Source organism: Ranitomeya variabilis, chromosome 1 (assembly GCF_051348905.1).
Source record: "Ranitomeya variabilis isolate aRanVar5 chromosome 1, aRanVar5.hap1, whole genome shotgun sequence".
Lineage (NCBI taxonomy): Eukaryota > Metazoa > Chordata > Amphibia > Anura > Dendrobatidae > Ranitomeya > Ranitomeya variabilis.
Genome location: NC_135232.1, coordinates 119,675,865 through 119,687,825, shown reverse-complemented (window position 1 = coordinate 119,687,825; position 11,961 = coordinate 119,675,865). Strand labels below are relative to the sequence as shown.

General features: G+C 45.1%; 1 protein-coding gene across 2 annotated transcripts; it reads right to left on the bottom strand.

Moving 5' to 3' along the window:
• Window positions 1–1,686: 1,686 nt before the first annotated feature.
• On the bottom strand, window positions 1,687–11,680 carry LOC143807204 (uncharacterized). 2 transcript variants are annotated; one of them, XM_077288524.1, is made up of 7 exons: window positions 11,546–11,680; window positions 8,244–8,759; window positions 4,590–4,640; window positions 4,436–4,510; window positions 3,925–4,120; window positions 3,595–3,757; window positions 1,687–2,817 (listed from the first exon to the last, which is right to left on the bottom strand). In XM_077288524.1, the coding sequence occupies exons 2-7, from the start codon at window positions 8,250–8,252 to the stop codon at window positions 1,833–1,835; spliced, it is 1,479 nt and encodes a 492-aa protein (XP_077144639.1). In that variant the 5' UTR covers window positions 8,253–8,759; window positions 11,546–11,680; the 3' UTR covers window positions 1,687–1,832. The 2 variants fall into 2 exon arrangements, with proteins under 2 accessions (XP_077144639.1, XP_077144632.1); XM_077288517.1 differs by lacking the exons at window positions 8,244–8,759; window positions 11,546–11,680 and having other exon boundaries at window positions 4,436–4,633.
• Window positions 11,681–11,961: the final 281 nt, after the last annotated feature.

The following is an 11,961-nucleotide window of genomic DNA, read 5'->3' as shown; positions in this document are numbered from 1 at the left end:
ATCGTTTTGCGGCCTATTTTGTTTCAGATGTTGGCCGTGTGTCATGGCAAGATACAATGGTGTAGTGTTACTGTTGGACTGTATTCTGGTTTTAACTACACCAATAAATACCTCTACTGTGACTGTGCTAAAAATATAATATAATAATAAATTAATTCTCCAGTATTATGTGCAATAAATGTCATCCGTTTAGGTTGGTTTTGTTAGGTCAAATTTTGCATCTACCTATACTTCATAAATGTTTGTTACTGTAATGTGCCTTATCTAAAAACTTGGAACCCTTTATTTTAAACTGTTGTTGTTTAATAAAAAATGTTTCTATGTTTTCTACACTGCTTCAAAGAACATATTTCTACCAACTGCGCTAAAACGGTGTACCGCCCAAAATGTACTCTGGTGATCACCAGCTCCCAAATGGTCTGCAAAACCCCCACACTTTTGTTCACGTGGTCGTGTGTTCGCTAGTTGAGCAAACATGATTCTCTCCTTCCTAGGCAAACTGTCAAGATAGCAGACTAGTTTCATGTGGAACACGGCTTCAATGAGCGCACTTGCTGATACATTTTCACCCCACGCAGCTGCATGTGACGCGGCAGTGTGACTGGCACCACACCATGGCGAGGCCAATAGGCTTCGGTTGTGCATGGGTTGTGCCACTCACACAGCCTTGGAACATGCGGATGCAGTGCCGGAAAAAAGCAGATCGGCAACTGCACACCAGGAAGCCGTGTCAATATGCTATTGGAAACTGTTCAGTTTGCCAACGAGGGAGCCCATCTTGTTCGCTCCATTAAGTATTGAAGTCAGGATGCAGAAATACATCCTGATTCAAATAGTGTCAACACTTTGCCATGTGACCATTGCAACCCCTGGAGCACTGACCTTATTATATGTATACAATAACAGTTAAGGTACCTTCACACTAAACGATAACGCTAGCGATCCGTGACGTTGCTGCGTCCTGGCTAGCTATATCGTTGAGTTTGGCAGGCAGCAGCGATCAGGATCCTGCTGTGATATCGCTGGTCGTTGGTTACAGTAAACTTTATTTGGTTGTCAGATCGCCGTGTATCGTTGTGTTTGACAGCAAAAGCAACGATACCAGCGATGTTTTACAATGGTAATCAGGGTAAATATCGGGTTACTAAGCGCAGGGCGGCGCTTAGTAACCTGATATTTACCCTGGTTACCAGTGTTAAATGTAAAAAAACCAACAGTACATATACTCACCTTCGCGTCCCCCGACTTCCGCTTCCTGCACTGACTGAGTGCCGGCCGTAAAGTGAATGCACAGCACAGCGGTGACGTGACCAGCGGGCCGGCACTCAGTCAGTGCAGGGAAGCGGACGCCGGGGGACGCGATTGTGAGTATATGTATTTTTTCTTTTTACAATTTTACACTGGTAACCAGGGTAAACATCGGAAGCGCGGCCCTGCGCTTAGCAACCCGATGTTTACCCTGGTTACCCGGGGACCTCGGCATCGTTGGTCGCTGGAGAGCTGTCACACAGACAGCTCTCCAGCGACCAAATAGCGACGCTGCAGCGATCTGCATCATTGTCTGTTTCGCTGCAGCGTTGCTTAAGTGTGAAGGTACTTTTAGTGTTTGTAAACACCTCATACAGCAATGAGAGACACCCAAAAAAAGGCAAAATAAAAATTGTACAAATACTGTCTGACATTGCATATATGAGGTGTTTGAAGCCCAAAATATGTGTAGACGGCGCACGGCGTGAATTGCCGAGAAGTATACTGCAAAATAAGAACAAATATTGTTGTTTTAAAAATAACAATTTTTATTGGGGAAACAGGAAAAAAAAGGGGAAATAAACTTAGGGGGTATCAACCTCAGCTACCATGGGTGAGTGGTAAGTCTCTGGTTGGGAATGGGGAGAGGAAGAGGAGGATGAGGATGAGCCAGAGTCCAGTAGGCTCGACGGCAATTCCAAGCCCTCCTCAGGGTACACTGGCGACGAAACCGCAACCTCTGTAGGGGAGGGAGGAGGCAAAACCAGTCTTGCACTGTTTCTTGAATGGCCCTGGCTGCTCCTGCTGCGGCTAGACCCCTGCCGCGAAGTTGGTGTCTGTATGATTGGAGCAGCCAGAGCCGCAGTGTGTGTCCTCCTTCGCTTCCTCCTCTGTTCTCCCGCGGCAGCTCCCACAGAATGACGCCTACGGGAGGATGAGGGCCTGGCAGGAGCAGGAGTCGGCGGCACAATGTTACGGTGCCTGCGGTGGCGTCGCTCCGCACGCGGACCTGGGTGGGGTGGCTGGAGTGGCTCTGCAGCAGGAGTCGGAGTCATGCTAGCCAGCGACGGCACTACGGGCATTGTAGTCGCTGACTGCATGACCCGAGCCTGCTGCAGAGCCCTCACGTAGGCAGTGTTGCAGGCCTGCATCACCAAAATCTGGAGTTCCGGCGTAAGGTGTTCCACCATGCCCTTAGCAATGGAACTAAAAAAATGTTTGGCCGGCCTCGAGAGCTCGGATTCCATATTTTCAAGGCGCTGGTCGATATTGGACAGAGCAGTGTCCATTCTATCGCCCAGCGCCTTGAAACAGTTCTGGAAGACCGTGCTCAAATGCAAAAATTCGGGCATGGTTGGCCTGTCCGAGGCCCGCTGGCGCTGTCGGGAATTCCCGAACGAAGGAGCGCCAGAGACCTCGGCCAGGGGAACACCTGATGGACCGGCTGCCGGTTCTCCAGATGGTGGTGCAAGCCTGCTGTCGCTGTGGGATGGCTGTGACGGGTCAGATGGCGATTCATGAAGTTCCGCTCCAGATGGGCGAGCACGCTCGAGGGTGCTGCTGTGTGTTCTGTGAAAAGATAAGGGAAAGATTAATCTTCAATTAATAACCTATCACATACGCCAACTCCTGTAAAAAAATTAACATTACATGACACAACAATACATTACAATCCTCTGTCTCTCAGTCTGTGTGGCCTATAATAAATTGCTGATTGTTATCGCCAGCTGACCGTTATGGCTGACGATAACAATCATGGACATACCAACGGCAGAAAATGAATGCTCATTCACGCTGCCAAAGCCTTTTGACTGCATACCACTGTCATCGGCAAAAAAATTTTTTGTTGTCAAAGACTCTTTCTTGACGCTGCCTATGCCGCAAAAATAGTATAAAATTTAAAGTCAAGAGAAAACATTTTAAAAAAAATATATATATACACAGTTACTTTGCTGATGTCTGCCATGTTAACGCTGATCGCAGGAACTGCCATAACGTTGGGATCATGTGATCGAGACGTCATCATTATTCCTGCGATCAGAACTACCCTGACTGAGAACGTAACCTGTCATGGACTACAAGGACTCCCGCTTCAAAAATTACTAATGGGCAATATACCATCCCACTATGGAAAAAGTTACGTGGATGGCCAATATGCTACGCTGACTACATGGATGGCCAATACACTATGTGCCTGGGAAATATACTATGTGGATACGTGGCTAGAACGTGTACTATGTGGCTGCGATATAGTGGCCTGGCAATATACTATGTGGATGCGCAATGTACGTGGCTGGGCAATGTACAATGTGGCTGTGCAATATGGTATGTGGACAAAATACTTACTGTCGGCGGCCAAGGACCGGTCTTAGGAACTGTAATGCCCTGTGATATTTATAGGGCACAGACTTGGCCGCAGCAGCACCACTCCGAGCTTGCTCCTCCTCATTACGGAGCCCCTTATTGAAACGGTCCTTCATGGATCGCCATCTGGTCCTCAACTTTTTAACTGTGAATGCAAAGAAAAAAAAAGGTTACATATTTAGCATTTAAAAAGGATAAAACAACCGTGTGCGATGCAAAGTTGAAGGCGTTGATTGCATCACACACAGTTGTGTTTATCCTGGCATGATGGGTCATAGCAGCGTATCAGCACGGCGTATCAGCAATACTCACCAAAGTTGCTTTTGTCCGTGCCTGAAGCGCTTTCAAAGCCATCCCACAGCGACTTTGCCACTTCAACCCACAAACGCCTCAACACCACCTGGTCCATGTGCCGGGGGTCACGGCTGTCCCACAACGGGCCACGCTCCTGGATGCTGGTGATCAGGAGGTCCACATCAATACTGTCACCGTGGTCCCGTTGTGAAACCTAGAATAATTGGAAAACATTACGGTTAAAGATTTGAAAATATGAACAACCACCAGCACCTGTCATGAGATGTACCTTTGCCCTGTCCTGTCGTTGAATAATATGCCATTTGATGTATGTATATCTCTGGTTTCTACACCTGTATTTATGTATGTTCTTGTGCAGGGAGTTCAACTGTATGTTACCTTCCCCCAATACTTGCAGCCCTTAAAAGCTATCCCTAGTGAAAGCAGGATGCTACTCAAATGTACTGTTCCTCACAGCAGGATGCTAGTCAAGAAAAGAAATTAAAAAAAAAAAAAAAAAAATACTCACTCGCCGGCTTGACGCCACACCTTGGCCCCGAGCTCTCTGTTCCCACTGATTGCCTTCCCCCTCACTTGAAGAAGCCTGTAAAAATTGTAGACAAAAATTATTGCCAAGGCTACAAATGACAGCGAATAGTAAGCAACTGGACATAATTACTCACCGCACTCCCCTGCGCCGATTGGCTAGATGTTGGCATTCTTGCAAGTTTGTTCTGCAATGAAAAAATGAGCAAAAAATCAAATCCAAAGCTAACACTGCCACATACACTAAAATAGCCCCACCCCCCAAAAAAAACCCCACAATGGACTGTTGACTGATAGGACAATGCAAACTCAACAAGCGACACCACAACGCCATACATTGCAAGAGAATACAATAGCAGATACAGCACAAGGCAGAGTATGAAAAAGTTTCATCCAGAATAGACCCAAACAAAATTAAGCAAAAATAGACACCTATGTCAAAATTTTAAAAAATAAAAACTTTAAAAAAAAACACCTTTATTTATACAGAAAAAAAAAGGCCCAATGAAATAGCAAACTAATGAACACCATACTTTACAATTACAACAAGACATGATCCAAAACAACACCATCTGGTGACATATAACCACAGAAATACATCAGAAAAAGGTGATAAATACCATTCTAGATAATAAGCAAAAAACATTACGGGCCAACCGCTGTTACAATATACAGCAACCCAAAAGATAAACCATAGTCAAATAGAAAAAAAAAAACATGAAAATAAAAAAAAAAGGGCCCCCCCCCAAAAAAAAAAATAAAAAAAAAACAATACTACACACTTGGCAATGCAAACAGTCAAGGAAGGAGATATATGCCATACGGAAAACGACGTAAAACCACCAGAGATAAAAAAAAAAAAAAAAAAAAAAAAGAAAAATACAATTGAAAATAGAATGGCATATAGCCGCACGGAACAATACAATACAAATGAAACATCATAAATGTAGCCCCCCCACCAGCAAGAAAAGACACTCAAGGAAAGAAAAAAAAATGCCAACAGCATACTTTACAATAAAACACAGCAAGACATGAGCCAAGAAAACGCCATACGGTTACCCCCAACAATAGAAACCAGAAAAAGACATGCACCAGAAATTTAACAAGAAAAAATCAGCCAAAAAAAAAGACATTGAACAACCGCATGACACCAGAACAACCCAAAATCCATTAAAACCAATCCAAAACCAAGCAAGGCCGAAGACAAGAAACGCCATCATATAACGCCAGAAGTACATCAGAACCAGATTAAAAAACACAATTTTTCAATAACAACCCACAGTGCCATAACCGTACAATAGCACAGACCAAACATTGCATAAATTTCAATCAAAATCAAGAAATAAAACACAGAATAAAAAATATGCAAAGAGAAATTATATACCGTATATACTCGAGTATAAGCCGAGATTTTCAGCCCAAATTTTTGGGCTGAAAGTGCCCCTCTCGGCTTATACTCGAGTCATGATCGGTGGTGGGGTCGGCGGGTGAGCACTGTCATATACTCACCTAGTCCCGGCGTTCCTGTCGCTCCCCCTGCCTGTCACACTGTCTTCGGTGCCGCAGCCTCTTCCCCTGAGCGGTCACGTGGGACCGCTCATTAGAGAAATGAATAGGCTGCTCCACCTCCCATAGGGGCGGAGCCGCATAATTCATTTCTCTAATCAGCGGCGCCGGTGACCGCTAAGAGAGGAAGAGGCTGCGGCACTGAAGACCAGCTGTCCGGGGGAAGGAGCGGGACGCCGGGAGCAGGTAAGTATGACATATTCACCTGTCCTCGTTCCACACGCCGGGCGTCGCGCCATCTTCCCGGCGTCTCTCTGCACTGACTGTGCAGGTCAGAGGGCGCGATGACGCATATAGTGTGCGCGCCACCCTCTGCCTGATCAGTCAGTGCGGAGAGACGCCGGGAAGATGGCGCCGAGGAGCTGCAAGCAAGACAGGTGAGTATGTGTTTTATTATTTTATTGCAGCAGCACAGCTATGGGGCAATAATGCACGGTGCAGAGCACTATATGGCACAGCTATGGGGCAATGGTGCAGAGCACTATATGGCACAGCTATGGGGCAATAACGGTGCAGAGCACTATATGGCACAGCTATGGGGCAATAATGGTGCAGAGCACTGTATGGCACAGCTATGGGGCAATGGTGCAGAGCACTATATGGCACAGCTATGGGGCAACGGTGCAGAGCACTATATGGCACAGCTATGGGGCAACGGTGCAGAGCACTATATGGCACAGCTATGGGGCAACGGTGCAGAGCACTATATGGCACAGCTATGGGGCAATAACGGTGCAGAGCACTATATGGCACAGCTATGGGGCAACGGTGCAGAGCACTATATGGCACAGCTATGGGGCAATAACGGTGCAGAGCACTATATGGCACAGCTATGGGGCAACGGTGCAGAGCACTATATGGCACAGCTATGGGGCAATAACGGTGCAGAGCACTATATGGCACAGCTATGGGGCAACAGTGCAGAGCACTATATGGCACAGCTATGGGGCAACGGTGCAGAGCACTATATGGCACAGCTATGGGGCAACGGTGCAGAGCACTATATATATGGCACAGCTATAGGGCAACGGTGCAGAGCACTATATATATGGCACAGCTATGGGGCAACGGTGCAGAACATTGTATATATGGCACAGCTTTATGTGGAGTATCTATGGGGCAACGGTGCAGAGCATTGTATATATGGCACAGCTTTATGTGGAGCATCTATGGGGCCATAATGAACAGTGCAGAGCATTATATGTGGCACAGCTTTATGTGGAGCATCTATGGGGCCATAATGAACGGTATGGAGTATCTATTTTTAATTTTGAAATTCACCGATACCTGCTGCATTTTCCACCCTAGGCTTATACTCGAGTCAATAAGTTTTCCCAGTTTTTTGTGGCAAAATTAGGGGGGTCGGCTTATACTCGGGTCGGCTTATACTCGAGTATATACGGTACTTACATGTTTTGAAAGCAGATTCTCCTCTCAGTCTTTTCTCTCTGGAATAGCCTTGTGAAAGACAATGCCAAACCCCTTTTTTTTTTATATATATAGTGTTTTTTTAGTGTCTAGACAAAGTCTAGACAATGTTTTGCATTTTTTAATTGAAAACGCATGCGTCGTACAACGCACCACGACGCAAGTACTTGCGTCGTCTGCGTTGTCAATACAATTCAATGGGGAATAAGGCGCATCGACGACGCAAACACGACGCAAACACGACGCATGCGTTTTTTAAAAGGTCGGCGCCGCCCGAAAAATGCAACATGTTGCGTTTGCCGCGCCCTGACAGGTGCGCCCAAACGCCGCATGCGGCGTACAACGCAACACAACGCATGACAACGCATGTACATGCGGCCCGAATGTTAAAGATAGGGCCGCACGACGCATGCGTTGTCTTGCGGCGACGACGCTGCGGCGCAGACCGCAAATGTGAACGTAGCCTTAGTTTGGCTTGATGGGCACTTTTTGCTTATCATACGGTCAAGCTGCTCCCATGACAGCTCAATGGGGTTGAGATCTGGTGACTGCGCTGGCCACTCCATTACAGATAGAATACCAGCTGCCTGCTTCTTCCCTAAATAGTTCTTGCATAAATTGGAGGTGTGCTTTGCGTCATTGTCCTGTTGTAGGATGAAATTGGCTCCAATCAAGCGCTGTCCACAGGGTATGGCGTTGCAAAATTGAGTGACAGCTTTCCTTATTCAAAATCCCTTTTACCTTGTACAAATCTCTCTCTTTACCAGCACCAAAGCAATACCAGACCATCACATTACCTCCACCATGCTTGACAGATGGCGTCACGCACTCTTCCAGCATCTTTTCAGTTGTTCTGCATCTCACAAATGTTCTTTTGTGTGATCCAAACACCTCAAACTTGGATTCATCTGTCCATAACAGTTTTTTCCAATCTTCCTCTGTCCAATGTCTGTGTTCCTTTGCTCATATTAATATTTTCTTTTTATTAGTCAGTCTCAGATATGGCTTTTTCTTTGCCACTCTGCCCTGAAGGCCAGCATCCAGGAGTCGCTTCTTCACTGTAGACGTTGACACTGGCGTTTTGCGTGTACCATTTAATGAAGTTGCCAGTTGAGGACTTGTGAGGTGTCGATTTCTCAAACTACAGACTCTAATGTACTTGTTTTGTTGCTCAGTTGTGCAGTGGGGCCTCCCACTTCTCTTTTGTACCCTGGTTAGAGCCTGTTTGTGCTCTCCTCTGAAGGAAGTATTACACAACGTTGTAGGAAATCTTCAGTTTCTTGGCAGTTTCTCGCATGGAATAGCCTTCATTTCTAAGAACAAGAATAGACTGTCAAGTTTCACATGAAAATTATTTTTTTCTGGCCATTTTGAGAGTTTAATGAAACAAACAAATGTAATGCTCCAGATTCTCAACTAGCTCAAAGGAAGGTCAGGTTTATAGGTTCTCTAATCAGCCAAACTGTTATCAGCTGTGCTAACATACTTTCCCAAAGGTTTTCAAGGGTATTCTAACCATCCATTAGCCTTCTTACACAGTTAGCAAACACAAAGTACCATAAGAACACTGGAGTGATGGTTGTTGGAAATGGACCTCTATACACCTATGAAGATATTACATTACAAACCAGACATTTGCAGCTAGAAGTCAATTACCACATTAACCACTGGCAGACACAGACACAAGTGGGCCCCTGTTCAAGAACAGTATATGGGCCCTTTACTGTCTAAACGTTAATCATAATGAACAACGCCTCCTGCTTTGGAGGTGGAAATGGGCCCCTTACCTCTTTGGCCCCTGTGCGTTGGCACACGTTGCACCAATGATATGTCTGCCCCTGACCTTAACAATGTATAGAGTGTATTTCTGAATCGTTTGTTTACTGTAAGTGATATCTGTAACTTGTATGTAACCCATTCTCATGTACAGCACCATGGAATCAATGGTGCTATATAAATAAATAATAATTTAATGTTAGCTTCATTGGAAAAAACTGTGCTTTTCATTCAAAAATAAGGAAATTTCTAAGTGACCCTAAACTTTTGAACAGTAGTGTATACATAGTACAGACCAAAAGTTTGGACACACCTTGTCATTTAAAGATTTTTCTGTATTTTCATGACTATGAAAATTGTACATTCACACTGAAGGCATCAAAACTATGAATTAACATATGTGGAATTATGTACTTAACAAAAAAGTGTGAAACAACTGAAATTATGTCTTATATTCTAGGTTCTTCAAAGTAGCCACCTTTTGCTTTGATTACAGCTTTGCACACTCTTGGCATTCTCTTGATGAGCTTCAAGAGGTAGTCACCGGGAATGGTTTTCAATTCACAGGTGTGCCCTGTCAAGTTTAATAAGTGGGATTTCTTGCCTTAAAAATGGGGTTGGGACCATCAGTTGTGTTGTGCAGAAGTCTGGTGGATACACAGCTGATAGTCCTACTGAATAGTCTGTTAGAATTTGTATTATGGCAAGAAAAAAGCAGCTAAGTAAAGAAAAATGAGTGGCCATCATTACTTTAAGAAATGAAGGTCAGTCAGTCCAAAAAATTGGGCAAACATTGAAAGTGTCCCCAAGTGCAGTGGCAAAAACCATCAAGTGCTACAAAGAAACTGGCTCACATGAGGACCGCCCCAGGAAAGGAAGACCAAGAGTCACCTCTGCTTCTGAGGATAAGCTTATCCGAGTCACCAGCCTCAGAAATCGCAGGTTAACAGCAGCTCAGATTAGAGACCAGGTCAATGCCACACAGAGTTCTAGCAGCAGACACATCTCTACCACAACTGTGAAGAGGAGACTTTGTGCAGCAGGCCTTCATGGTAAAATAGCTGCTAGGAAACCACTGCTAAGGACAGGCAACAAGCAGAAGAGACTTGTTTGGGCTAAAGAACACAAGGAATGGACATTAGACCAGTGGAAACCTGTGCTTTGGTCTGAGGAGTCCAAATTTGAGATCTTTGGTTCCAACCACCGTGTCTTTGTGTGACGCAGAAAAGGTGAACGAATGGACTCTACATGCCTGGTTCCCACCGTGAAGCATGGAGGACGAGGTGTGATGGTGTGGGGGTGCTTTGCTGGTGACACTATTGGGGATTTATTCAAAATTGAAGGCATACTGAACCAGCAAGGCTACCACAGCATCTTGCAGCGGCATGCTATTCCATCCGGTTTGCGTTTAGTTGGACCATCATTTATGTTTCAACAGGACAATGACCCCAAACACACCTCCAGGCTGTGTAAGGGCTATTTGACCAAGAAGGAGAGTGATGGGGTGCTGTGCCAGATGACCTGGCCTCCACTGTCACCAGACCTGAACCCAATCGAGATGGTTTGGGGTGAGCTGGACCGCAGAGTGAAGGCAAAAGGGCCAACAAGTGCTAAGCATCTCTGGGAACTCCTTCAAGATTGTTGGAAGACCATTCCCGGCGACTACCTCTTGAAACTGATCAAGAGAATGCCAAGAGTGTTCAAAGCAGTCATCAAAGCAAAAGGTGGCTACTTTGAAGAACCTAGAATATAAGACATATTTTCAGTTGTTTCACACTTTTTTGTTAAGCATATAATTCCACATGTGTTAATTCATAGTTTTGATGCCTTCAGTGTGAATGTACAATTTTCACAAGTCATGAAAATACAGGAAAATCTTTCATGAGGTGTGTCCAGACTTTTAGTCTGTACTGTATATATATATATATATATATATATATATATATATATATATATATATATATATATATACACACACATATATACTGTGTATATATATATATATATATATATATATATATATATATATATATAGTGAGTGCTGCATACACTGATATACTGGGAAAAAGCTGTAATATATAATGTATGTGCATGGTGTGTATACAGTAGGTGCTGTATAAGGTATAAGCTGTGGGTGATATATATATATATATATATATATATATATATATATATATATACACTGAAAGAGCTGTACAGGTGTGTGCTGTACTGTATACACTGCAGCAGCTGTATATATACTGTATGAGAAGTAGTCACAGGTACATGCCCTGTATAGATGTCTGCACAGCACTGCAGCTATGAGCAGACCCGCAATGCCCACCTGTGAGCCGGGTGGTGGGCACACACGTGTTCTGTGGGCACATGTCTGTGTCTGTACATAGGACCGCCGCCTTACATGTGGCACTTGTGTACGAGCCTGAGACACAGCAGCAGCGGCAGCAGCAGCACTTCCGGGATCAGCAGCGCTCCCAGGGGCTGCGGAGGGAGGGTCCGCCTGCTCAGAACAGCAAATGCTATTCAGCCCGAGCAGTTTCAAGCCGCCCTTACTGGGGAATTACTGTAGTCTGTAGCTACGGCTCCTACCACCAGCGCTGGAGCTCGGCGTGCGGGAGGGGAGGGGGAGGCTACAGGGAAACCAAGCCAAGAGGGAAGCTTTAAAGTTACTGTGCTGCAGACTGCTCGCTGAGGAGAAGAGACGTGCCTGAGAGGCACCTCTACCTCATATGCTGTGTGCAG

Excerpts from the sequence above, each read along its gene's own strand:
- LOC143807204 (XM_077288517.1), bottom strand. The coding sequence starts at position 4,579 with ATGTCCAGTTGCTTACTATTCGCTGTCATTTGTAGCCTTGGCAATAAT. Across the intron at positions 4,121-4,435 it reads GTGTGGCGTCAAGCCGGCGA|GTTTCACAACGGGACCACGG; the intron begins GTGAGTATTTTT and ends CAATTATTCTAG. Across the intron at positions 2,818-3,594 it reads CCGGTCCTTGGCCGCCGACA|AACACACAGCAGCACCCTCG; the intron begins GTAAGTATTTTG and ends ATCTTTTCACAG.